The sequence below is a fragment of the Crassostrea angulata genome, chromosome 7 (assembly GCF_025612915.1).
Source record: "Crassostrea angulata isolate pt1a10 chromosome 7, ASM2561291v2, whole genome shotgun sequence".
In the NCBI taxonomy this organism is placed as follows: domain Eukaryota; kingdom Metazoa; phylum Mollusca; class Bivalvia; order Ostreida; family Ostreidae; genus Magallana; species Magallana angulata.
This window is the reverse complement of record NC_069117.1, coordinates 29,941,889-29,954,850: the sequence shown is the minus strand read 5'-3', so window position 1 is coordinate 29,954,850 and position 12,962 is coordinate 29,941,889. Positions and strand designations below refer to the sequence as shown.

The 12,962-nt window shown below is 34.1% G+C and overlaps 2 protein-coding genes across 2 annotated transcripts; one reads left to right on the top strand and one right to left on the bottom strand.

Moving 5' to 3' along the window:
• Nucleotides 1-772: 772 nt before the first annotated feature.
• Nucleotides 773-12,643, bottom strand: LOC128193175 (transforming growth factor-beta-induced protein ig-h3-like). Its single transcript, XM_052866484.1, has 12 exons — nt 12,390-12,643; nt 11,897-12,114; nt 9,311-9,497; nt 9,028-9,126; nt 8,798-8,922; nt 8,240-8,317; nt 2,822-2,969; nt 1,833-2,047; nt 1,541-1,727; nt 1,358-1,456; nt 1,159-1,272; nt 773-1,061 (listed from the first exon to the last, which is right to left on the bottom strand). Exons 1-12 carry the CDS (start codon nt 12,526-12,528, stop codon nt 922-924), a joined length of 1,749 nt encoding a protein of 582 aa, XP_052722444.1. The 5' UTR covers nt 12,529-12,643; the 3' UTR covers nt 773-921.
• On the top strand, nt 5,545-7,441 carry LOC128193171 (uncharacterized). Its single transcript, XM_052866480.1, has 3 exons — nt 5,545-5,810; nt 6,629-6,772; nt 7,155-7,441. The coding sequence occupies exons 1-3, from the start codon at nt 5,546-5,548 to the stop codon at nt 7,328-7,330; spliced, it is 585 nt and encodes a 194-aa protein (XP_052722440.1). The 5' UTR covers nt 5,545; the 3' UTR covers nt 7,331-7,441.
• Nucleotides 12,644-12,962: the final 319 nt, after the last annotated feature.

Below are 12,962 nucleotides of genomic sequence, written 5' to 3'. Positions count from 1 at the left end.
TAAAAAAAACTATACCATCCTGAAACTACAGCATTGCAAAATATTTTAGGGAGTGTAGATAGACTGGAGCTAAACTAATGATAAAGTAAGATGTATCTACTTCTTAATAATCACTTACATTTGAGGCTTAGACAATTGTTCCAACCCCAGTACTTGCCGAATTAAAAAAAAGTTTTAACATTTAATTTAGATATTTCTTGGCCAATACTGGCCAAAAAAGCAAAATAGAAATGTGTAAAAGAATTTATCATAACGCTGTCAGATAAAATTGATGTGGAATAAAATAACTATAGCTTGTGTTATAGTTATTTTGTGGAATAAAATAACTATAGCTTGTGTTAGTTATCTGAGTGTGTCAATATAAATAATGATCAAATGTCATTTGTTATTAGACTCTAAAAAAATATTTGTTTTAAATGCATCCATTCTCATATCTTTATTTTAAAAACAAACATTTTTCAATTTTGTTTTCGCTATAGAATTCGTGTTGATTTGAAAACAAATTCATTTCAAAGGAATTCAAATTTTTAGTATAATAATTGGTAAAATAATATTCTTGATGGTTTCTTTTTCAAACATTAAAGAATCAAACTCATTTTGATGAAATATTTAACAAAACAATTACAGATTATACAATTTGCGTTGAAGTGATTTTGTGCCGTTTTTCTTAAAAATCATTATAGCCATATATAGGTATTTAAGTTAAAATTTTCATGAAATCGTTTTGCTCAGTGTAAATCAAGTCACCAGTAGTGAACAACCAGAACAATAGTTTCACTTTTTGTCAATGTTTATTGCAAATTTAGTACGTTTTCACTCAATAAAAATAACAAGCATATTCAATAACAAGTATATACAATTAAAATGTGTGATTCAATGGAGACATGGCTTCAAAAATGTCAAAATGGTTTGTTCAGATGATTACTTTTTCCCCAATATCGCAGAGAAAAGATAACGGGATGGAATAAGTACGTGATCAATGATGTGTACGACACCGTTGGTGGCGCTGATGTCGGCTTGTGTCACGTGAGAACGGTGATTAATAACAACACCATTAGTACCTGGAATGAGGAAAATTTATTGTATTATTTTATTTAACGATGCACAGATATCTAAAAAAACAATAAAGGTGACAATAACATAAGCTTGAATACTTACTGCTGACTCCAAGTCTGATGACGTCATGGTGAGTATCAAGGGTTCTGAGGTATTCTCGGTTGTACAATCCAGCTGAGTATTCAGTGTGAGGAACGACGTGGTACTCCAGAATTTCTAAAGAGAAAAAGAGAGATCTTACCTGCATTTTAAATTATGTTGTAATCATCAGTAAATAAGATATCAATTGAGAAATGCATACCTTTTAGAAGCTGTGGGTTTCTTCTAAGATTGTCCAAAACATGACTGCCAAGTCTATTGAACGCAGCATTGGTTGGTGCAAACACTGTTAGAGCATCTCCTGCATAAAATAGTGAGAATATTGAATATTCATTTTTTAAGTAATGTTAGAAAATAAAATTTAAAAACATCTATAATAACTAACCTTGTAGTGCCCCGGCTAATCCAGCTGACTGCACCTTAGATAAAAGAGTGCTCAGGTCACTGTTGCCAGCCACCAAATCCACAATGCTTCCTGTAGGAGGCATCATCACGGTGTCGATGACGTGCACCATTCCATTTGAGGCGGTCAGGTCAAAATGTGTTATTTTGGATCCTTCCACTGTAACAACCTACATGTACAAACAAAAAAGTCTATGTAGTTTGATTGATTGTTTATGAGAAGATAGATTTGATTAATATGAGTATCACAAAAAAGAAAACTTTAAAACACTTACGTGATTGTGATTATAGATGTTAAATCTGATTTTGGTTCCAGCCAAAGTCTCCAACTGAAGCTCATTGGATGCATCGGCCTTGTGAATGGAACCTTTGACCACGTGGTATTTCAGTATATTTGCCAAAGCGGTGGTATCTCTCTGTAGACCGTCAAGGACAGACTGGGGAAGTTTGGAGAATGCAGCATTTGTTGGAGCAAATATGGTGTACTCTCCTGTGATAGTAAACAGAAAATTAAAATTAGTAATCACTTCTCGTTCAGATAATATTGTTATCAGAGATTGAGCACATAGTCAGAATTTAAAGTTTCTTTTAAATCCAGGTAAACTTTCTCGAATCTGTTTGTTGCTTGAATTTTATGCATTATTATTATGAATTATGATCATTTAGCTGTATTTAAAAATACGTAAAAGTGAATTTTGTTTACAGAACAAATTCAGGAGGTTGATCGGATTGTTTTTTTTAGTTTTTTTTTGTTTTTGCAGAAATAATACGTAGAAAAACCCTCTATATTTGAATCATTTGTAATAGAAATCATTTCTATCTTCATTCAACGTTTACTGTTATTAGGGATTTAGGGTATACATGTAGTCAAAATGATGTAATGAGGTTTTGAAATTCGCATAGATTATGATTCACTTTTTTGGTTTCAAATGATTTATATCATTTATTTGGTAACAGGTAAAATGTCACAAATATGTATTATGTTTAAGGCAGTAATGATGACCAGTGGTTTGGAAAAACTTAATAGTGGTTACATAGTGTTTTATTCTGAATGACAAATTGCAAGGTCCAGTCATTTTGAAGGCAAATGGGTGAAACATTTCTCGAATTGTATCATTATTTTGAATATTTGAATTAAAAACAAATTTAAAACTCCCCTTGACTAATGCCACTTGAGTTTTCTAGTAATTCCGCTTAGACAAAACAATTCAATCATTAAATCTTCTAATATAAATATCATATTGAATTATTGAAAACAGCATACCTGACAGAAGAGCGTCGGCCAGACCCGCTTGTTTAACAAGAGCTATCAAAGTCGTCTCCCCATCGTTTTGTAGAACCTCTACTAGGTTTCCCCCAAAAACACTCTGCACAAACACGGCCAAAGCTACGAGGGCGAGCATCGTTAGTGGCTATAAGTTGTGGTTTAGGTTTGTCAGGAAGGTTATGTGAAGGTAAGTACATTTTCGATACATTTATAGTATTCCAATTTATGTAACCATTTTAGCACCCGTCGTTGAAATGTGTCCATGAATGTTTTCATAATTCTTAAGGACACCCAGTGGGTTCCGATAGGGCCTTAAATGATTTCACTTCATATCAAATAACAAATTTCAGATATTTGTTTGGATATTGCATGCTCATAAAGAATAAAAACATTTTTAAATATATAGGACACTATTTTTATTTGATATCGAGTGTTTTTAAAATTTCAAATTTGACAGAAATCCCCCGAGAACCTCTTCAGGTGGCATGGTCTTTCGTGAGTTGGGAACATTTATCTCTAGAAGAATTGACCACACATGCACCTAGCTTGAGTTCATGGTATCATTCTCGCCCTAAATTCCTACAGTATATTTTTTCCTTAGACAACTTTTTTTAAGAAGATTTTTTTAAAAGTAATCGTGTCATTAATTGAAAGAAAAAAAATTACTTTACTGACTAATTCTTGTTAATGGACATCAATAAAAGATAGAGTGAGGATATAATTTTTTTTAATTGTGTGGTCATTCATTCTCTCTATCTCTGTCTCTCATTCTCTCTCTCTCTCTCTCAATATGAAAATGAAACATTTTAATGCAATCTATATTGATTAAACGACTATTTTTCTAAATTACACTTATTGGATCCTCTACACCACACTGTGAGTAACATATGATACATGGTGGTAAATTAAGAAACTTGTATTTGAGAAAGAGAGAGAGAGATGCCAAATGCTAATATCCTATTGCGGTTTGTTTTTTATTTAAATTCCTTTAAATATGCAAAAGGCATCAATATAATAAATCGTGAAGAAATTGTGAAAAAGGGATCCGTTATATTATACTATTAGATATACATGTACATGTACCTTCTGTAATCACATTTTCACGTTTACCGACACACGTTAAACGTTTTGCTTTATCGCTGAGATTGGATTCCTTCACGTTCTTGGAATGTAGAGGTCAAAATTCGTTATCTTTGAATGAACCAATTGCAAAGGACCTAGCATCGGGGGGGGGGGGGGGGGGGGGTGTTGTTGAATGAAGTACCTTCCCCCCCCCCCCTTTTTGCAGCTTGTAAAAAAACTGGCACAAACATTATCATAATGGAAAGTTCAGTTACTATGCAGCCCTACTCCCTCCAACCCTCACCATCACGGATTGATACTTTGAAAATTAGAGAAGGGATTTTTTTCGCCTTTCTATGATTTCGAGGCAGTCTCCCCACCCCCATCCCATACCCCGGCCACCCTCCTTTCCTATTTTATAAACAATGTTCCGTGCCAGTTTTTTTTTAGTTTTCACAAAGCCACTACGTGTATTTTCATTGATATATTCATATTTACATTTTTGCTGATGCCTTGATTTTTAAAACAAAAAGAAAACATTTTCATGTTATACTGAAATGTCTTCAGGTACTGAAATTAAAATTCCATGGGGAATCAAACTATCAAGAAGGCGTCGTGTGAGAAAACTGAAACAAAGCTAAACCTTAATCATGACTTCACTTTGCATCATAATGTTTTATCTCTATCTCTTATTGCTGCATTTTTAAAAATCAGATTGGGTTACAGTTTTTGGTTAAATTACCATTTTAAAACTCGATATAATATCAAATGTGTATGTGATGACGTTTGCTGGTATCTAAATAATCATACATCCTCATTATAAAGAACCTTGAAAAGTGTAACCGCTCATAAAATTCTGTACTTTTGAAATGAATCTAGGAAAAATTTGCACAGAACGAAATTCTTACAAGTTTACGTAAAGATATATTTTTCATCATGTAACTGAGTGAAATGATTTTTGCTTATGAAGGAAAGTGTTTCATAATAATGCTCCTTAGGACAAAAATAACTTAATAATTTAATAAATGAATTGCTGCTGCATTATAAACAAAGCAGTAAAAAACATAATCAATGCGAAAATGAAATTAGATAAATGTCTCATATGAAATCAATCGAAGCGGATTACCAAAAAAAAAAAAAACCCGTCAAACATAATAAACGAATCAATACCACAGTTTCTTGGTCCAGTGTCCATTTCACACGTATACATTTATTATGTTTTTTTAACCTATTGAATGTTTAAATATTTGCAGAGTTGCCATTCTTTTTATGCATTTGTGGTATTCACCTCCCCACCCCTCCCTTTAACATACACAACTTCGAAGTGTTATTGAGTGTCCAAATTTAAAGTAACATATGTCTGCATTGTTAATTTATGTAACTGAGATCAATAACCAACAACAGAATATATATATGTTTCGCAAAAATTGTGTAAGCTATTGAACTTACAACGTTTATAAGTTACTAAAGAATAACAGGCACGTAGCACATCGTTTTTGAAATCTCGTTTCATTTCCGGGTTGATATACGTATATCAAATATAATTATTACATATACATGTACTGTTAGTTTAAATGAACAATGTAACAAATCCGGAATTACAAACGAAAGCATAACTCGCTAGATCCGGGAAGTAATAATCATTCTGGTCATAACAGCATGGCCAAATACCGCCCTTCTCCCTCAAATTCACTTCGCCAGGAAAGAAAGATGTTGATGCGGGCAGCAAAAATCGCCTATTTATCTTTTTCTTTGATTGTCCTGTGTTTGATTTTACATATCGTGGTTTTGAGCGTCCCGTCGTGGGTTCTATATTCTAATGGCGTGTACAGCTCGTATTTTGGATTGTGGAGATACTGTTATGGAAACGTTGGCGGAGAGACGTGCGTCTCAACCATCGGTAATCCCTCAGTTTTTAATCAAGGTATGACAAAGGTCAAGCAATATTCGTTGAATACTATACATACATGTATATGTATTAGGCATGAAGTACGGTTTTAACATTTTCATGGATATATTCAGAAAAAAAAATATCGGCACTGATGTATATTTCTTGCGATTTTTTAAAATTTGTTTTAAGAGTACACTTAGAAAGTAAAAATTAGCTAGTAATCTAATAAATGGAACGTCATTAAATGAAAATTCAAATTTCCAGAGTTTGATGGGAGAGACTGTATTGTGAAAAACTTTAAACATTCGGAAGTCTTGATCATTATCCGTGCGACTTCTCCATTCATCAGTATGGTGATTATGAATCGTCCTGTAAAAGGTCACATAATCTAAATAAAGAAAATATTTTTTGCTAGACAGTTAATATCAAGCTTACACAGTTTTCCAAAAAAGGCTAATTTTCTTTTATCTATTTCCGAAACGATGGGATGTAGTCCAAGCATACTCTTACACATATATGACCTTGTTGAAATTTTCAGACATCGGATGTCTTTTATCACGAAATGTTGAAATTTGTTTAAAACTTGTAAATCTGTTTGCTTTAAATTGTTCCACGGTTCGCATCCATACAATACACATAGTAAAAAAAATATTTCCAAAAATAGGTCTCAACCCCACCCCCCTCCTCCATCCCCCACCTGGACCTGAAAAACATATAAATAACATGAACCACCCCCCCCCCCCCCCCCCCCCGCTCAAGAAAAATTATCTGGATCCACAAGCAAATGGAATATATTCGAATTTTTTTTTATGATTAATTAATTTTCTGATTTTATGCCCATTCTATTACAGGCTGGTACCTGGCCGTGCAAGCCCTGCAATGTCTGAGTCTGATCGTGATTCTAGCCGCTGCCATCTGCAGTGGTATATCCGTATTTCTATCCATTCACGAACGCGTCTTAAACATGACAACAATAATCCTAATGAACACTGCAGGTATGTACTTTGTAATCATGATCATTGATTATGTCGTACTTATTTTAGATATTTTGCACCCTGCCTGTTTATGTGAGGGTTTTATACGATTGGTTACATGATATTGGTACATGTTAATGAGTGATAAACATACAGTTTTTATTTAATTAGTCAAAACTGAGTTGATCTGCATGCCCTATGATTCACAGCAGAAGAATAAATTTTTCGCATTATCATACATTTATTAGCTCTGCGATCATATTAACATTAACGTTAGCAAGCGCTCTGTACAATAGCAGCTAAATGTAAAAGTCTTATTTGTAAAAGGCATTCTTGACTTCTCTACTCCACTTCATGGTAAAAAAAAATCAATTTTTCTTATATTTGACTTCTATATTTTCAGCGGTGTTTATTCTAATTGGTTCCATTGTATTTGGGTCCCGGGTGGATTCCATTCCCTCCACAGTGAATCTGGCGCATTACCTGTATGTGCCCTACTATTTTAACATCGTCTGCGGGGTTCTGAGCGCCCTGGCTGGGGCATGTATGCTGAAGTACAAGGTGGAATACAGTTCCTGATGTTAAATCATGACACTTTACTAGATGACTTTGCCAATTCCATTGCGGCTTTCATGCCCCCTTCTTCTACACTTTCAGTTGTTTTGGTGATAAAATGTTATTTATACTCATTTTACGTATTTGCGTGTAGTTTTTTTTTTTTTTAGGTTAAAATGGCAACAGATAGTTGTGTACAACATCTTTTACATGTATTGGTCTTCGCGCTTGCATCTCGTTTGGTAGGCATTATCATGAGAATTATTGCTTTGTTTTTGTAAATTCCGGACGTATCGACGCTTTTTTATTCTTGTCATCTTATGGCACCTTGGTCAAAAACACACGATAAATTGTCAGTAAAAGTTTCACAAATGTAAACAATAAAGGGCAAAATACTGCAAATAACTGAAATAATGGCACACCTGCTTGAATATTGTGGCCCGTTTTATTCTTTTTGTGGTAATCTACCAAGAACTGGTTTTAACTGGATGTTGCATACCACATGCAGTCAATGTTATTGACATGAAATGTAATTAATTATTCATAAGATATAGTTGGGGGGTCGTTGTACTATTTATAATAAGCTGTAAATTCTTTGAATATTATAATAGCATACATGTACGTTTATTTTCATTGTTCAAACCACTTATTCAGAAACAACCAAAGAACGTATAATATTTTGATTTTATTATAAATCAAATTGAAAAGCAGCCATACATAATGTTTTCGTTGGATCGAGATCATGTCACATGAGTTTGAAACATTAAACATGTATCAAATGAAACGATGTATGTAAAATGAAATATATTTAAATAATGGACATATGAATTGAATATGAAAGAGGTAAATAATTCACAAATATACAAATAAACATATTATGAAACACTTTTAACCCACGACGAGATTTAAGTAATAGCGATCTGGGACGATCACGTGGTCAATGACGTGAATAGCTCCATTAGTTGCCGTGACGTCAGCTTCCGTGACTTGGGAATAAAGGTCAAGATACACCTTGCCACCTGAAACATTTATAAAGTGTTCATTTATTGACAAGCTCTTAAATATTTATTCATATTACTAATTGATATTAACAGTTTATCTGTGTAAAAATGTTTGTGATAATTTACATTTTGGTCAAGATTCTATTAAAATACTATTTTTTGGCTTTCCGACAATCTTGGCAGGTGTTCCGGTTGGAAACCATCATTATACGTTTGTGATTACACAAGTTAGGTTCTTAAACTCACTACATGTAGCTTGCTGCTTCTTATTTATTAATTTATTTATTTATTTATTTATTTATTTATTTATTTCGTGTGTGTGTGTGATTTTTTTTCTTTTCTTTTAGTTTGATTTAATATTTTGATTTTTTTCCCTATGCATGAAACCTGTATCATTTGGTTCGGGACGGAAGACTCCACAAACACGCTATGGTGAAATAGCAATACATCCGTAACTGTGTAATATTGATGATGATTAGTAGACTTGAACAGTTTGCTCACCGGTAATAGTGACTTGAATAGGGTCCCCGTTGGAATCCAGAGTTCGTAGCCTCTCTTTGTTGAATAATCCAGCGGAATACACGGTGTGCGGAACAACGTGGTATAGCAAGACCTCTGGAAATACAGATTCCAAACGAATACAATGCCTCACATTGACTTTCTTAATTAAAGATAGTAATTCAATAACTTTTTAAAAATAATATTGAGATTGTGTTGTACCTCTGAGCATATTTGGATCATTTTCTAATTTCTGTAGAGTTGAAGCACTAAGTTTCGCAAAAGCAGCATTGGTAGGGGCAAACACAGTCAAATTATTGCCTAAAAAGGATACCAAACCATCCTATAAAAACTAAACTAGATATTTTGAAAGAAAAATATTCAAACCAATCAGAATGTGAATAAATAATTACCAAATCACCCCACCCTACCACATCCCATCAAAAGTATGACCCTTAATTTGTATTTGAACCGTTCATAATGTGTACAAGTCGACGATTCTCACCCTGTAGTGCAGAAGCAAGCCCCGCCTGAGTGACCTTGGAGACCAGCGTGGTGAAATCAAAGTTATCATTCAGCTGTGTCACTATATTGCCGGCAGGGGGTATCATCACTGAGTCAATGACGTGAACCACGCCATTTGACGTCATCAGGTCAAAGGTTCTCACCTTAGCGCCGTCGACAGTCACTGCCTAAAATGAGATTCTTGATTAATTTTAAGGAATGAATTCAATATCTATTTGATTTATAGGATATAAAATGGTTTGGGGCAGTTTACGCTTTATAAACTGCAAAGCGGTTCATGAAAAAGCGTAAACTGTTTCAAACCATTTCATATCCTACAGTACAGGCAACGCGGATCCCGTATTGGCCCGCGTTACCGTCACGGTATTTTTATCGTTCCCGCGATACACCATCGCGGTTTTTGATCGCGGTATGGATTGCGACCGTGATGACACCGCGACGGTGTGATTTACCGTTATTCCTGCTGCTGCTTGTTGTTGTTACTTTACCTGTACTGTACATTACAGGCAATGCGGGTCGCGTAAATCCACGTCAAATATGCGACTTCAGATTTAAGCATAACTAAATTGTGGTCCATATTATTATAAGATTAATAAATTATATTTATAAAATAGAATTTCATGAAATCGGAAACTACATTCGAATTACAGCATAACATGACTTTTACGCTATTAAATTTTATGATGTGTAAATAAGAACACATATCATTGTATTTGACATGCTTATTTCAGTTGTTATTTCTATTAGTTGATAATCCTGTTTTTATAACAATCTTAAAATTAAATATTAGATGAACTCCTATCAATGCAGTGCAATTACATCTTCTCAGTTTATAAGTTGACACGCATAGCGCCGTAAACCGTCAATACATGACTTGTGTATGTTTTAAATTGAGAAATGAACAAATGTCGGGAATCAACTAACAAATCTATTTTTCCATTCAATAATAAAATTATCAATCATATATAAAGTTGGTGCTGCGTTAAAGCATATGGAATCATAACGTGTATCAGTATGCGTTTCCTGTGTATACATAAAAAGTTTAAGTCACGATCATTGTCTGTGTATACATGTAGTAATTAACAAACTCAGGGTAGAAAACAACATGCCCTTGAGGGTTTTCACACCTATTCACGACAAAAGAAAAAGTCTATATCGCGTACGGCTTCGTCTAATCGCACAACACCTTACAGGAGAGAGAGAAAGAGAGAGAGAGAGAGGGGCGTTTAGGCGTAATTTAACGTACATGTACACTTATGTGAAATATACTAATATCCAATACTAAATATTCAGAAAATAAGTATTCATAAAAGAATACGGTACACTGTGATTGAATCCATCTAGCAATTTCAGATTTGAGTCCACGTGCTGCACCTGTCAATCAAATCAGCCCGCTAGCTCTACCACGTGTTTCCTCCATGATAAAGTTTCGTTCTATTTGTTTTGATTTTTAATAAAGAAAATAAGAAATATGTTTAACAGTTAAGTTTTTTTTTACAATGTTCGTGATGCATGAAATACTGTGTTTGGAAAGTTTAATTCGTTGTGTTTTTTCTCTATCTCTCGTTTAGTTTATAATGGAGGTTTTTTGCGGGAAGGAACATCTTCAACACGTTTAGTGGTTAAAGAACGCAGTAAAATGAATCAATTATTTGATATAACTATTAGTAAAATTGTTTGATATGCATGTAGAATTCTTCTTGGTCAATCGTTACACAGATTATCTACCTGCCTCATTCCTGTGTATTCTGTGCGTTCAAGCGTAGAGTGATTTCCTGTCAGTGCGACGGTTTCACACCTTTGTGTAAAACAATTGGGACTAAATCAAATACTGAATTCATTGCTTATAAATTTTTTTTTTTACAATTCATTGTAGATCAAAACGGTCATTTCACCTTTAAAATGACGTAAAATTGTACAAAATTCAAACGTAGTGTCAGGCGTAACAATTTGATACGTTTTTGACGTTTACTTAGTCTCACTATAACGTAGGCAACATTCTTTATACGATATAAAATAATTTGTTTAGCCAATTAGAAGGCACGTTGCAACCAGAATTAAATTATCATGCCATCAGTCTTCTAAAATGTGAAATATTGGTTTATTTCGACACCATGGGATTCAAAAAGATGTATAATTGAGTCTTCAAGAAGAGCAAAAACGTAAAGTCCCTAATTGTTGCTTTGTTTGTTTACCCTTTAATCGTATATGCCGGTATTTATCCTTGTGCTTGCGACTTCGAAATTTCAATGACTTTCTGTTATAATTTCACAACATACGGTTGCACTACATATATCAATAGATCTAGCTGTAGATCTATAGTTCTACGATAAACTACGAAAAAGTTTTGCGATCTCAAACCAAATAGTTTTCTTAGAGTTACAGATCTGCAGCTCGAGCAAACAACCATTTCCAGTATTAAAACTTAATAAAATGATCAAATGAGAGCCAACCTATGTTTTTGATTTTTAAAGGCACAACCAAAATATATATTTTCTGCAAAAGAAGGGATGGGGTGGGGGCTGAGCTAAAATTGTAAACAGTTATTTTTCAAGAATCAATTTACCATGCCGTTAAATGGGTAAATGTTGAATCTGATTTTGCTGCCGGCTAGACTGGTTACTTGTAACTCGTTGGATGCAGCTGACTTCATCACAGTTCCCGATACCACGTGGTACTTCAGCACATCGGCGAGAGCTTGTGTGTTGCTTGAGAGGTATGATAGCGTTGTAGCCGGTAGCCGCTCAAACGCTTGGTTTGTCGGGGCAAAAACGGTAAATTCTCCTGGAAAAGACAATTTTGTGAAAACTAATTCATTTCAATAAACTGCAAAAACGTTGGCTATATATATGTACTAGTACTAGTGCGTAATATTAATACTTCTATCCGTCGACTTTCAAATTCGATTTCATCAAATTTCACCGTTTTCGTCATTTAACATTTTAAAATTTATATGTGTTAAACTAAAATTTACAACAGGCAACAACGGTCATGTTGTTAATTCAGACGTTACATGTACATGTACGTGTAAGACACACATGTAATGTCGAAAATCCTACCTCCAAGGAGCGCATCAACAAGTCCTGCCTTCTGGACAAGTGAAATTAACGTCGTCAAGTTCTGTTGTTGGAGGACTTCTACCACGTTCCCACACAAGGCAAATTGCACACAGGACAGAATAGACAATAATTTGATCATGTTGAAGTGTTCAATAAGAATTGCAATAATTTCAATGAATATTTATACGACAATCTGTTAGTTACACAAGCCTTTCTTCGGAGAGATCACATGTAAAATCACGATGGTTATTCAAGCTGTTATCTCTCCCAAAGTCATGAAGTCAATTGCTATGAAGAGATAAATGGTATTAGATCACATGTTCTAAGCAATATACCACATGTATAAAGTAATACACCTTATCAAAGGGCACATTCCCACATGTATAAAGGAGAATTTCGGTTCAATGATTTTATTTATATGGATAACCGTTTAACAACCTCTCCTTAAAATTATTACGAAATACATATTTCCATATGTCAGAGACGAGTGAATTAGTGTAAAAGATAGACGAGAAATTAATCATGATTTCCTGCAAATCGAGTTTTGTTTCAACGTGTTCCAGAACACAGGGG